The sequence below is a fragment of the Dromiciops gliroides genome, chromosome 6 (assembly GCF_019393635.1).
Source record: "Dromiciops gliroides isolate mDroGli1 chromosome 6, mDroGli1.pri, whole genome shotgun sequence".
Lineage (NCBI taxonomy): Eukaryota > Metazoa > Chordata > Mammalia > Microbiotheria > Microbiotheriidae > Dromiciops > Dromiciops gliroides.
Window position 1 is genome coordinate 121,342,738 of NC_057866.1, and position 13,519 is coordinate 121,356,256.

General features: G+C 37.5%; 1 protein-coding gene across 1 annotated transcript in view; it reads left to right on the forward strand.

Annotated features, from left to right (window-relative positions):
• Positions 1–13,519, forward strand: part of ATP10D (ATPase phospholipid transporting 10D (putative)) — a 120,245-nt gene that overhangs the window by 36,310 nt on the left and 70,416 nt on the right. The window contains 1 exon segment of the mRNA XM_043973262.1: positions 5,546–5,876. Coding sequence (XP_043829197.1) covers positions 5,584–5,876 — 293 coding nt within the window. The 5' untranslated portion in view covers positions 5,546–5,583.

Consider the following 13,519-nt stretch of genomic DNA (forward strand, 5'->3'; position numbering starts at 1 on the left):
GTTGGGTACTAGGAATAATTTTTGAATTAGAATACCCAAGGTGTCAGTGAATCATCTAAAGCTAAAGAGACCTCAGAAATGTAGATGACACCTTTCCAATATGATGATGAATGTAAGTATCTGTGATGCATGAGCAGACACTTATCCAGATGCAGATTTAATAGTTTTGGATCTCTGAATACTTTGTCCTTCTTGAGCATTAGTTTGCTTTTAACCGACATATATTTCATCAAGCTTTGTGTATGTGTAGAAATTATTATTTATCTGCTTTTCAGATTTTTTATTCTATTTATTAAGTCACACCTACAATAACCATGAATAACTAGGTGGCACAGTAAATAGAGTGCCAGGCCTGGAGTCAGGAAGACATGAGTTCATATTTGGCCTCAGACACTTAAGCTATTTGACCCTGGGCAAGTCACTTAACCCTGTTTGCCTCATTTGTAAATTGACCTGAAGAAGGAAATGGCAAACCACTCCAGTATCTTTGCCAAGAAAACCCCAAAAGGGGTCACAACTAAAAACGACTAAACAACACCACAGTAATCACCTCGCTTATTTTAATATGGCATGTCCTACTGGCCTTATTAATAAATAAATAATATTATATGAATTAGTACAATTTTTTTTTATGGAAGCAAAGGTTTACAAGGAATGATCTGTGCTCCAGAAATGGAGCACTGGGTCAGGGGCCATTCATTTCACCAAATGGTGGTGAGCAGAAAATTCTACTCTAAGACCATATACTAAAAAGTCATATCCTGGAAGACTGAGACAGAGGCCTGTGCACTAAGAATAATCTAACCATGCCCTCTGATGCATATGAAGTAGATGGGATAAAAAGGAGAAAATGTAGAATTGTAAAACAGTACGGAAAGCACCTTCAGATCCTCTGGTGAGGTCTTTGAAGCTTTTGTTGTTGTTCAGTCATTTCACTTGTGACTCCTCGTGACCCCATTAGGGGTTTCCTTGGAAAAGATACTAGAGTGGTTTGCCATTTCCTTTTCCAACTCAATTTACAGATGAGGAAACTGAGGCAAACAGAGTTAAGTGATTTGCCCAGAGTCAAACAGCTTAAGTGTCTGAGGCCAGATTTGAACTCAGGAAGATAAGCCTTTCTGAATTCCAGGCTTGGCACTCTATCCACTGTGCCACCTCGCTGCTCTTTGAAGCATACCATATTTATTTGTATATTTCTTCCCTTCCTTCTCTACTTGTGTATTTTTTCTCTGCTTCTTAGCTATAATACTTCAATATTAAGTCAATCCACAATGCCAATGATGTGGGTGCTCCTTAATATGTTACAGATTGCAATTCATCCATCTTTCTCATTCTGCTCAACTTTTGTCTATTTCCCCAGTAAGTCTGTCACGAGAAGTTCACATTTGTCAGGTGCCATCCTTTTACCTCTTGCATATGGACTCTCCATGTGTTCCCTCTTGCTATGGGACCAGCCTGCTTCCCTTTTTTCTAGCTGTATATCTTTTTAAATATCCTGTATGACATCTTATCCAAGCAGCTCTTCATTGGTAATGTAAATTAGCCTATTTGCATCCACTAGATGTCCCACTATTTATAGCCACTTGACATCCTGGGTAACTCATACTGTTGATTTCCCCTGAGATTGTACTAATGTGTGATTTGCCGCTATCATCACTGAATCAACATTAGTGTTGGTTTTTATGTTTATGTGTGCATGCATGTGAGTGTGATTGTGACTCTATTTCAAGGAAGAACTCAGGGTCATTCAAAGGTCTGCACGATTTTCTATATACAATCTAGTTATTCCCTCTTATTTAGTTTTGGGGTATAGTTCATTGTTCATCTGCAATATCCAAGATAGATGTGTAGCTTGTCCTGTGCATATCTGGAAGAAAATAAAGAAAACTATTTCCTCTGCTTACTCTTCTATATTCTATTACCATTACTAACTCTGTTTTGAAATAGTAAGCATGCTGCCAACAGAAATTTCTCTAAATGTTTATGTATAGATATTATTCTTGCTGGAGCAAACTAGTTAGATTAGAAGAGTAGAGAAATTTTTTACTCCTGGCTCCCATGAAAGAGAGTTATATATAGTTCATTCTTCTATTTCTCTTCAATTCTGTGTTGACATATTTATCTTTTGTCAGTCACCCTCCTCTATTCCTTGAGCTACAAATATGGGGTTCTCCTATGTGCAGTGTACCATATGTTTTGTAGAAAGACCCCCACATTGCTTCATTGTCTGGATGCAAGGTGTTCATTAAATATGAAACCTGAAAATTGAAAAGAAATTCTAAATGTCAGTAATGACTTTTAGCCTGCTTTACCTACGTTTTGTCTTTCCCAAATATACACCACCTGACTGCCTGAAATGTGTCAGTTCTTTCAAACTAAGAAGGAATTTTCAAGGACAGGAGAGAGATCTGGGGAAAAAAGGAAGGAACAGTAGATCTAGATGTTAATTAACTTTGCTAGTGATTGTTTAACTCTGGGCAATTTGCGGTTTCTCAGTAAAAAGGAATGAGAATATCTAACAGTAATGAGTGACTGAGGTTAGCAGTAAATTGAATTACATATCCAAGTGTTGGTTCTATACCATGCCCTGAAGCACTCCAACAAAAGTATCAGCAGAAAAAATTTAAGTACTGGCAAATTAATGATGTCTCAGGCGACAAGGCGCCATAGAAGAAGCTTGTGTCCCTGGCAATGAAATGATTAAAGGTAACTTCTCTGTTGGGGGAAATATTATATGAATGCTTGGGATAGGTGCGTGTAGTGATTGAGTAGAACAGAAGACCCAAACTCAGACATTTAATTGCTTCCTAGTATTTTTAAGTGATTCTCAAAATGCTAGCCTGAGGTTCTCAATGGAACATGTGAGAAGTTGTTTCAGAAAAAACATCAGAGCCAGATAATTTTTAGATTCAATTTGTTATTAAATATTTGTTCTGTCACCTGTATTATCCTTTAATAGACTCTACAGTTCTTTAAGGCAGAGACTTGGGTATTTATCTTTATAAATATCTCTATTCCTCTCTAGGCAGGGCCTAATGCAGAGTTTTTATGTGTAATAGACACATGAAACAAATACAAAAATTATTGTCTTTAGGCCTTATGTAGCCTCAAATGAATGATATTTTGGATACTGTGTAGACTGAATAAAATTTATAATCTCTATCCCTCTAGTGTTCCTAATCTAACAACCAACCTTGAATTGTAGCTGAATTTCCATTTTAAAATAGAAGTTTTTAATGGTTTCCAGGAATGTTTAAAAACTAGACTATTAAAATCTCCTGTAAAGCATAACCTTTGTTGTCATGTTTTGCTAGTATTTATTAAAATATATCAGATTCATGAAGATATAATTATATAATATAAAGTACTAACATTTCTGGTTTTGTTTTGGGTTTTGTTTAAGTCATTAGTATTTTAGCTATCTTACTTTTACACGAATAATTAAAAAAAAATTAGGGCCTGTAGCAAAAAATGCTTACATCATTTCAAAATTGTGGGTAGTTCTAACTTCTTAGATATCAAGGTGTTCTCTTCTACTTCTAGTCTTACCCAAATGTGTACCTTAAAATTTGTCTGTAGTCATATATGAGGCAGCTAGGTGGCACAGTGGATAGAGTGCCAGGCCTGGAATCAGGAAAACTCTTCTGTCAAATCCAGTATTAGACACTTAATATCTGTGTGACCCTGGGCAAGTCACTTAACCTTATTAGCCTCAGCTGATCTGTAAAATGAGCTGAAGAAGGAAATGGCAAAACCACTCCAGTATCGTTGCCAGAAAACCCTAAATGGGGTCACGAAGAGTCAGTCATGATTGAAAAATGACTGAATAGGGGCAGCTAGGTGGCACAGTCCATAGAGCACCGGCCCTGGATTCAGGAGGACCTGAGTTCAAATCCGGCCTCAGACACTTTACACACTTACTAGCTGTGTGACCCCAGGTAAGTCACTTAACCCCAGTTGCCTCACAAAAAAAAAAAAAGAAAAATGACCGAATAGCAAGTTTATGTATATGTGTGTGTATGTATGTATGTATATGTACACATATATTTCTATATATTTCTATATGCGTATACCTATAAAACATAAATATGGATAGTCTATATATTATGATATAACATTGTATAGAGTATGCCTAATTCCAAAAACCACATGGAAGCCAGAATACACAGGAATGGTGATAGCTGTCACATGTATTTGGTCCAATATTCAGATACATAAAATCATCAGATCATACATAAATTTAGGCCTTGGAGGGACATCAAAGACCATCTATTGTAACCCCCTTATTTTACATACAAGGAAACTGCATCTTATAGAGATTAAGCGACTTGCCAAATGTCACATAATGAGCAAGCCTCAGAGGTCAGATGTGAATCCAAGATCTCTGACTCCACTTAATCCCATTTCTTTCTTTCTTTTTTTTTTTTCAGGGCAATGGGGGTTAAGTGACTTGCCCAGGGTCACACAGCCAGTAAGTGTCAAATGTCTGAGGCCGGATTTGAACTCAGGAACTCCTGAATCCAGGGCCGGTGCTTTATCCACTGCACCGCTTAGCCACCCCCAGTTAATCCCATTTCTCCTGTACCATGCTGCTATGTACAGCTTTTATGATTTTTGTATTCCCCACCCCAAATTTGCACTAGGTGTTCTTTCATTTTAACTCTGACATTTGACTTAGTACAAGGTATTGGGGGTTTTCTTAGTTGTGTTTCACATTATTTTTTCTGTAAAATCTTTGATTAAGCAAGAGGTGTTCAATTAATATCTTGGATGAGTCATACATTTATAAAGGTGAAAAGGAAACACAATCTAATTACAGTGGGATACCTTTTTATAAACTTAGGCTGGGGTTTGAGACAAAATAATTTAAATGGAATTAGACAGATTATGGTGCTTTCAGATACTTGAGAAGTTAATTATTATTTGATTTTTAAATCTTCAAGAGGAAAGGATTCACGGCTCCCCAAGGCAGATAGCTGCATTAGTGGACTGAGCAATGGAGTCAAGAGAGACCTGAATTTGAATCCTGCCTCACACACTTACTAGCTACGTGACCCTTGGACATTCACTTAACCACTCTCAGCCTCAGTTTTCCTCATTTGTAAGATGGAAATGATAATAGCATCTTCCTCCCAGGGTTATTTTAATGATCTAAACACATTATACACAAAGCACTTTGCAAACCTTAAAGGTTTGCAAAACATGCTATTATTTAAATATGTTATTATTTCAAATTCTACAGCATCTTAGAGATAAGATTTCATGTGTATTTTAGATTTAGAAAAAAGCTAGAAACAGAAGCACCATTGAAACGGAGGCTTCTGGTCATAAGATCAGGTTCAGTTTCTTTTCTTGAGAAAAAAATCTTTAGAAGACACAGAACATGCCCTGTGTTACTTAGAATGTCAGTCCATTTGTTGAATTTCTGTTGAATGTTATTTCAAAAAAAGGTTTGATGAAAACGGTAGGGCCAGAATCTGGGGCTTTCTGTTACCTGCCTTTGCAGACTCTGTAGATTCTTACAAAATTCTTTTTGTTTGGCTAGATTCGCTGATACTAACTGGACTCCTGGGCACTTCAGACATGACAGACCCTCTTCAATGGGCCAGATATCACTGGACACGTTTGATCTCTGGTGCAGGCAGAAATGACGGCGAGAGGTTTTACAACTACTCCTCACTGCTTGTGTGTGGGAAGAAGCCCCCTCAGACACCCAAACTGGCAGGAAAACACCGAGTGGTGCTTCCACATGCTGCGCAGGGCTGCAAAGAGGAATATGAGAGAACCTGTGGAACATACATGAATAATCGAATACGGACAACAAAGTACACTCTCCTGAATTTTGTGCCAAGGAACTTGTTTGAGCAGTTTCATAGGTATTATATCTAGCTTGTGGTTGAAGAATCTCAGAATTTCCGTTATTCTCTTCAGTGTATGGGATTTATGAATTTTTTAATCCCATGTTTGATTGATTGTAATCAGGTCCAGCTTCATCATCTGTTCTGTTGAGATCTTTTTTATGTAATGGGCATCTCTTGGATTCAGATCATCATCTGATAGCTATGGTAGTATAGACAATCCTGGTCAGACAGAGTTTATTGGGAAGCATCCCTGCATAATACATGTGCTTCCCTCCTTCCGTCTTCCTTGTGTTGTGAAAACCTTTATTAATTTGGTGGTTTAGAGGGGAAACATTATTCTTTCCCAAGAATCACCTGTATTATATAAATAATGAATGTTCCTTCTTAGCTAGTTCCTGCCTCGATGAATCAGAATCAGTAACTGATTCTTCCTCCACTTTCTGTCCCTTGTCTAGCTCATTCACATTCAGAGCTTTGATCCAAATAGATGAATGAATGAATGCATGCACATGTATGGATAAACATGTGTATCCATGTTTACATGAGTAAATATATAGGGATACATATTTAACCATGTTTACACGTGTGTACACAAGTGGGTCATACACACATGTAACCATTTTTTATTATGTTGTTCAGTCATTTAGTCATATCTGACTCTTTGTGACCTCAAAGTCAATATGTACAAAACTGAGTTGCATATTATTTTTCCTGAAACTATTATTTCTTCTTACTTTATTATTTCTGTCATTGATTCTTTGATTCACCTTTTTTTCTCATGTCAGAAACCTTGAGATTGTATTTGACTCTACCCTCTTCCTTAGCTTTCATAACTAATCAGTTACGAAGTTCTGATTAAGTTCAATCAAGTATCTCCCATCTATCCCTTTCTCTTTGTTCTCACTAAACCTTACCCTTAGAAGGGCCCTCATTACCACCTGCCTGTACTATTGAACCGATAGGAAGTATGGTGCGGTGGAAAGATCATTGAACCTTGAGTCAGGAGAACCTGGGTTCATATCTCACTTGTCACTGACTGTGACCTTGGATAAGTTACTTAAACTTTCTTGGCCTGATTTTCCTTATCCGTTAAATGACTAGGCACATTTAAATATCATTAAGTTTTCTTCTAGCTCTAAATATGACCTATAAATTATTTAACCTTTTTGATCTTCAGTTTCTTGATTTGCAGAATGAGGGTAATAATACTTGTGCTTCACAGGGTTATTGTACTATGTAGCATTTACATAGTGCTTTAAGCACTTTATTTTAAATATATTTGATAATATTGATTGATACAGCACTTCACAAAGTACTTTACCAATATTATCTCATTTTCCCCCTCATAACAGCCTAGTAGGTAGATGTAATAATTATCTCCATTTTAGAAATGAGGAAACTGAGGCTAAGAGGTTAAGTGTCTTGTCCAGCGTCACCCTATCTTGAGTGTCTCAGGTAGAAATTGAACTTCCAGTAATCTATCCAGTGCCCCAGAAAAGTTTATATTGATGTCCTCTACTTTTCCTTCATTTCAATTCATCACTCATTTGTTTTGACAGATTTGTCTCCTTTACAGATCTTATACAGGTCTAGTCATGAGACTCCTTTGTTCAAAAATCTTGAGCAATTTACATCTTGTCTGTTGTGATGTTTAGAATCTATATTGTGTGATCGCCTTAAATTAGAAGATTCAGTGCCAGTCTTTGGGCATTAAACATTTATTAAAGCATACGGGTATTCACAAGGAGTTCGGAAAGTTTAAGGGCTAGCCAGGTGTGATTACAATCCAGTTAACTTGAAGTAGGCTAATCAGCAGTCAATCACTCTCACTTGATTCAATCCGTCTAGATTAATCTTCAGGTGGGTCTTTGAGTATCTGCGAAATCCCATTATTTCATCACACTATTAAGTAAAGTTCAAAATTGTTAGCCTTGCATTCAAGGTCTTTCATGAAGAAACAGCCCAGAAGTGTCCTGGAGACTCAATCTTGACCATCTAAGGCAAAAGATCACTCACTAAGAAGGGAGACCCAGCCTTGGAGTCCAAGTTTCTCCTCAGGTAGTCGTAGCTTGAGAGTAGGGCCATGGTGAGCCAAGAAGGGGAATGGAGGCCTAGGACCCTTCTTTTAAAGAAAACTTGGGTCTAAAGAGGTTAAGCATGTTGTTCAAGGTGTTACAGGTAGTTAAGAAGCAGATCTAAGAATTGATCCCAAGTACTCTGACCCCAAATAATATACTAATGTGCATCACTTAATTCTCATAACAGTTTTGTGAGGTCAATAATGTAGATGTCGTTATTCCCATTTTACAAGAGAACAATGTGAGACTTGGGTGAAGTGACTTGCCCAGAGCCACATAACCATGTATTAGACCTGAGATTCAAACCAGACATCTCCTGACTGGCCATGTTTTCTCAAAATACCTTGAGGTAATGGGCCCCATATTGCACTTCTCATGAAGGGACCTGCCTAATCTGAAAACGTGGAGTGAATGAAATCACTGCCTGACAAGCTGCAACAAGGTCTCTGTGTGCCCAGAAATTATTGTCCACAAGAAGCGCTGATCAGCAACTTTGATCACAAAACAAATAGCCACGTGCTAGGGAAGTATGGGGCACTAAAAATACGTGTATCAGGGCAGCCAGGTAGTGCAGTGGATAGAGCACTGGCCCTGGATTCAGGAGGACCTGAGTTCAAATCCAGCCTCAGACACTTGACACTTACTAGCTGTGTGATCCTGGGCAAGTCACTTAACCCCAATTGCTTCACCAAAAAAAAAAAAAAAAGGTGTATTTATAAAATTCATATTAAAAGATACCTCTCTTATTGTGCCCTTAGGCAAATGCTTATCTTGTCTGTTCCTAATCCTAGTGCAGCCTACTTACGGTCATGATATAAACTTTCATAAAAGACTTGCCATGAAGAATAGTTCATTTTATATGATTTTGCAAAGTGCAAAATGCTTTATACATAATATATTCACCCAGGGGCAGCTAGGTGGTGCAGTGGATAAAGTACTGGCCCTGGATTCAGGAAGACCTGAGTTCAAATCTGGACTTAGACACTTGACACTTACTAGCTGTGTGCCCTGGGCAAGTCAACCCTCATTGCCAGGCAAAAAAATTTAAAAAAATAATATATTCCCCCTACTTGCCCCATAAGCTATTCAGAGACCACTTTGTCAGAATCACAAAATCTTAGACTTTTTATAGTTAGAAGATAACTCATTGGCCATTAATTGCCTAAAAAAACATTTGTTGACTGCCTGATGCTATAAAATACCATACAAGTGGTCATCCAGCATTTACTTAAAAATATTGTCAGCCTACTTCCTCAAAAAGCCCATGCCACTTTGAAATACCTTTCATTTTTATGAAGTTTCCTCTCCACTCTACCAAGCCTAAATTTACTTCTTTGAACTTCCAGCCATTCCTTCTTATTTTGTACCCTAGCCAGGTGGAACAAATCCCATCCTTCCTCCTACTGGTAAGCCTATTAGTACTTGAAGTCAGTCATCATGTCCCCTCTCCTATGTTTTCTCTCTTCTGGATTAGAGATTTCCAGTTCCCTCAAATGTTTCGCATACAGTGTGATCCCAATTTCATCCCAATTTCCCTTTTCTGGATGTGCTTCACTTTCTTAATATCTTTCCTAAAATGTGATCCAATATTCCAAATATGGTCTGACCAGGGCAGAATACTGCAACTCTATGTTCTTTTTTTCCCTACACATTATACTTCTCATAATGTAGCAGAAGATTACAATAATTTTCTTGGGGCTCTGTCACACTATTGACATAGGATTTACAGTTTGTGAACTTTCAGATCTTTTTTTTTTAGAATAACTTCTGGTTTTCTGTACTTTCCCCATCTTGTACTTGTGAATCTGATTTTTAAAACTCAAGTATAAGATAATCTAGCCCACATCTCACCATCATTTCCATAAGAATCACTTGAGAAATGTCAGAAAATACTTTGCTACCATTCGGGTAAATTATATCTACAGTAATCCTCTGCTATATTCATCTAGGTACTCTTGTCAAAAAAAAAAAAAAAGGAAATGAGTTATTCTGGCATAACCTGTTCTTGGTGAAGCCATGCTGACATTGTGTAATCCTCTCTTCCTTTTATAGGTGTTACTAACCATCCATGTAATAACATGTTCTAGGATTCTATACTCTTTGGACTGTTCTCTTCCTCACTGGAACACCAGGATCACATTTATCCTTCTCAAATTCTGAGGTACCCCTGCCGTTTTCTAGGATCTTTCAAAAGCCACTGACAGTAGTTGAGCAGTCCCATCTGTCAGTTTTTTCAGCTTGTTACGATGTAGTTCACCTAGACCAGATAAACTTAATTTGTCAAAGACAGCCCTTATTATGTCCTTATTTATCATAGCATCAGCTATTTTTTGTTTTGTACTTTGCAGTCCAAAGAGCTTTCTCCTAGGTCAAGACAACAAACTTGAGTTGAGCAGTTGAGCTTTCTCTGTCAACAATTATATTGTCCCATCTACCATGAGCAGTGGTCCTATTCCCTTCTTTGATCCTCTTCATCATCTGTTTCTCAAACTCTTCATTTATTTCCACTTCATTGCAGGTAGTGCGGCATAAAATGTTGAACACAGAGTTAGAGTTGTTTTCCTGAATGATTGCTTCATGATTTAAATCTACCATATTGGTCTGAATAATATCTACCCCTCCAAAGCCATAGTCCAATGATGGGTATCATTCCTCAAATCCAAATCGTGCCTCAGTAATTTACTAGTTCAGTAAGCCTGAGCAAATACTCTTGATTTCCATTTGAAGGCACAAATATTTTCTTAATAAGGCCAGATGGGATATGGTACTTTCATATATTTGAAAGTGAGCTATTGGTGTATGGTGTTTAGAACTCCAAGAGGAAGTTATTCTTATTTTCTAGAAACAGGTGGCTTTGTGGTTATAGCACTAGATGTAGAGTCAGAAAGACCTGAGTTTGAATCCTGCCCCAACTATGTGACCTTTGGCAAGTCACTTAACCTCTCTCAACTTCAGTTTGTTCATCTATAAAATGGGATAACAGCAACTATATCAAAAGGACTTTTTACCATTCTACTATGCTTTCCCATTCTGGTTCCTTGATTTTCCATGGTGTCTCTATCTTCTTCATATGCAGTGCCACTCTGGCCGCCACCAGCCCCCTTCTTTATCTTTTCTATGAATGAACAAAAAAATCATTCAGTAAGTGCTTGTTATGTGTGAAGAATAGTATAAATGAAAGAGTCCTGGCTTTCAGGAAGTTCATCTTCTAATCCAGGGAGATACCACCTATAAAAGATTTCTACTGCAAGTCAGATGGAAAGGCTCAATTGTTTTTATGGTGTCACAACAAGGCAAGGCAGATGGTAATGCGTCTTCTGTCATGTAATTGTTTTGAATAAAGCCATAACAGTTTCTAACATCAGACCATTTCATGGTGACAAGAACTTTATCAGGAAGACCAAGTGGCTGTAGGGGTGGCAAGGACTACAAGACCCATGGGGAAGTTGCCAGATCTGATAACCATAAAAGTTGCTTCCCTGGATGATCACTTAATGATTTGAATGTACCTTATTGATTTGAGTAAGACATACCCCTCCAGAGCCATATTCCAGTGATAGGTATCATTCCTCAAATTTCAGTGAAATCAAATTTGCCTCCTTAAACTGGAATCATTCAGTTCCCCTTGCTTGTTATCCATCTTTTATCCTTTAAAAAAATAGACATAATCCTTGGAACTTATCTCCTGTGAATTTCTGCATGTTTTTCCTTCCTACATTGTAGCTATCCTCTATAGGACCAGGCTCAACAGAAAGATGTTGGCAGTTTTCACCTTCCTTCTTTCTTCTCTATTTAAAGTAATTTTTTGATTAGGTTTATCAGTCTTCAAACACTAGCCGTAGTTAGGTGCCCTTCATTCTTGGACAGGAACTTGTTATTTCCATATTTTAAGTCATGATGCAAAATTCAACCCCTTTTCTTACACATCTTCTCAAGGAATTTTTTACTTTCCAGATCTGCCATCTCTCAAAGCCCTTTCCTTTAGTGGGCATTGGTGAGGAAAGCACCACTTATGCATTTAATGTCTTGCTCAAGACTAATAGAGCTTTAGTAATGTTTCCTGAATTCCTCATGGTAGTGTCATTTGTGTCAATATGACTCACCAGAAGTGGGAAGTAGTCACCTGTTTGGACAAGTCTTGGGAGGGTCTTGTTCTTCTTCTGGGTCAGGGAAGGAGACAGTAAACCTCTTAATTGTTACAAGATCAACAATTAGCTGCCTCCATACCCTTAAATATATTTCTTGGAGAGCTAAATATTCAGTCATCTTTCTTTTACCATTTCTCCTCTTTGTCATGTTCTTTTACCCACTGACCTCTTGACACAGGTCAGGTTTCTTTTCTTTTCTTTTTTCTTTTACTTTTTTTTCTTTTTTTAGTGAGGCAATTGGGGTTAAGTGACTTGCCCAGGATCACACAGCTAGTAAGTGTTAAGTGTCCTGACTCCAGGGCCGGTGCTCTATCCACTGCACCACCTAGCTGCCCCCAGGTTTCTTTTCTGCCTTTCCATATTCTTCTTCTTTTAGTTTTCACAAATAACTATCCCATTTCTTTAAAAAAAAAAAAAAAAGAGTACTTCATTTTCCCTAATAAGCTGGAGAGAGAAGTATTGTTTGATCCCTTTTACCTACTTTGGTAGGAAGGAAGCCAGCCTGCACTTGAGCATAAATAACAGCCTTACAACCCATTCATTGTGACTTATAAAGATTATTGTTTAAATATTTTAAAAACATTAATAATAATAACTTATTTTTTATTGGAAAAGCAGCAGATATGTTGGAAAGCCAGCCTTATAGTTGGGAAGAATTAGGTTCAAATTCTTCTTCTGACATGTACTGGCAAGTCAATTTATTTCCCAGGCTGATCTTTATTGGTACAAGGAGCTTCCTCACCAGAGTTCTTTTCAGTGAAATCACAGGTCTGGTTAAATAATGATGATGCTAAATACCATTACCTTCCTCCTGAGTATTAAGCCTAGCCAACAAAGTAGTAGTTGTTCCTGTTTTTGTTCAGTTGTTTTTCAGTAATCTCCAAAACTTCCTGACCCCATTTGGGATTTTCTTGGCAAAGATGGTGAAGTGATTTGCCATTTCCTTCTCCATTTTACAGTTGAGGAAACTAAGGCAAACGAGGTTAAATGACGGCTGGGGTCACATAGCCAGTCAATGTCTGAGGTCAGATCTGAACTCTGGAAGTTTTGTTTTTCTAATTCCAGGCCTGGTACTCTATCCACTGTGCCACCTAATTGCCAACAATGTACACAGAGGGGATATTTTTTATTCTAAAATTTTAGATGCAAATGTTTGTTTCCATTTTTCTGCCATTAGATATAGTGAAGACGATGATCTCAATTGGGGACAAGGTATTATTTTATATGAAAGACTGCAACTTTGGTAGGTAAATAAATTATATGGAAACTTTAAATGATAATTTCCATACTCATTCATCCAACATATATTGATAGAGCACTAACTTTGGAGGGTGCTATTGAAAGAAAGACTTTTATTATATATTCCATTGAGTATTAATTAAAAACAATCTAAACACACATTGTCTAAGGTGTCATCCTTATGTCCTTATGT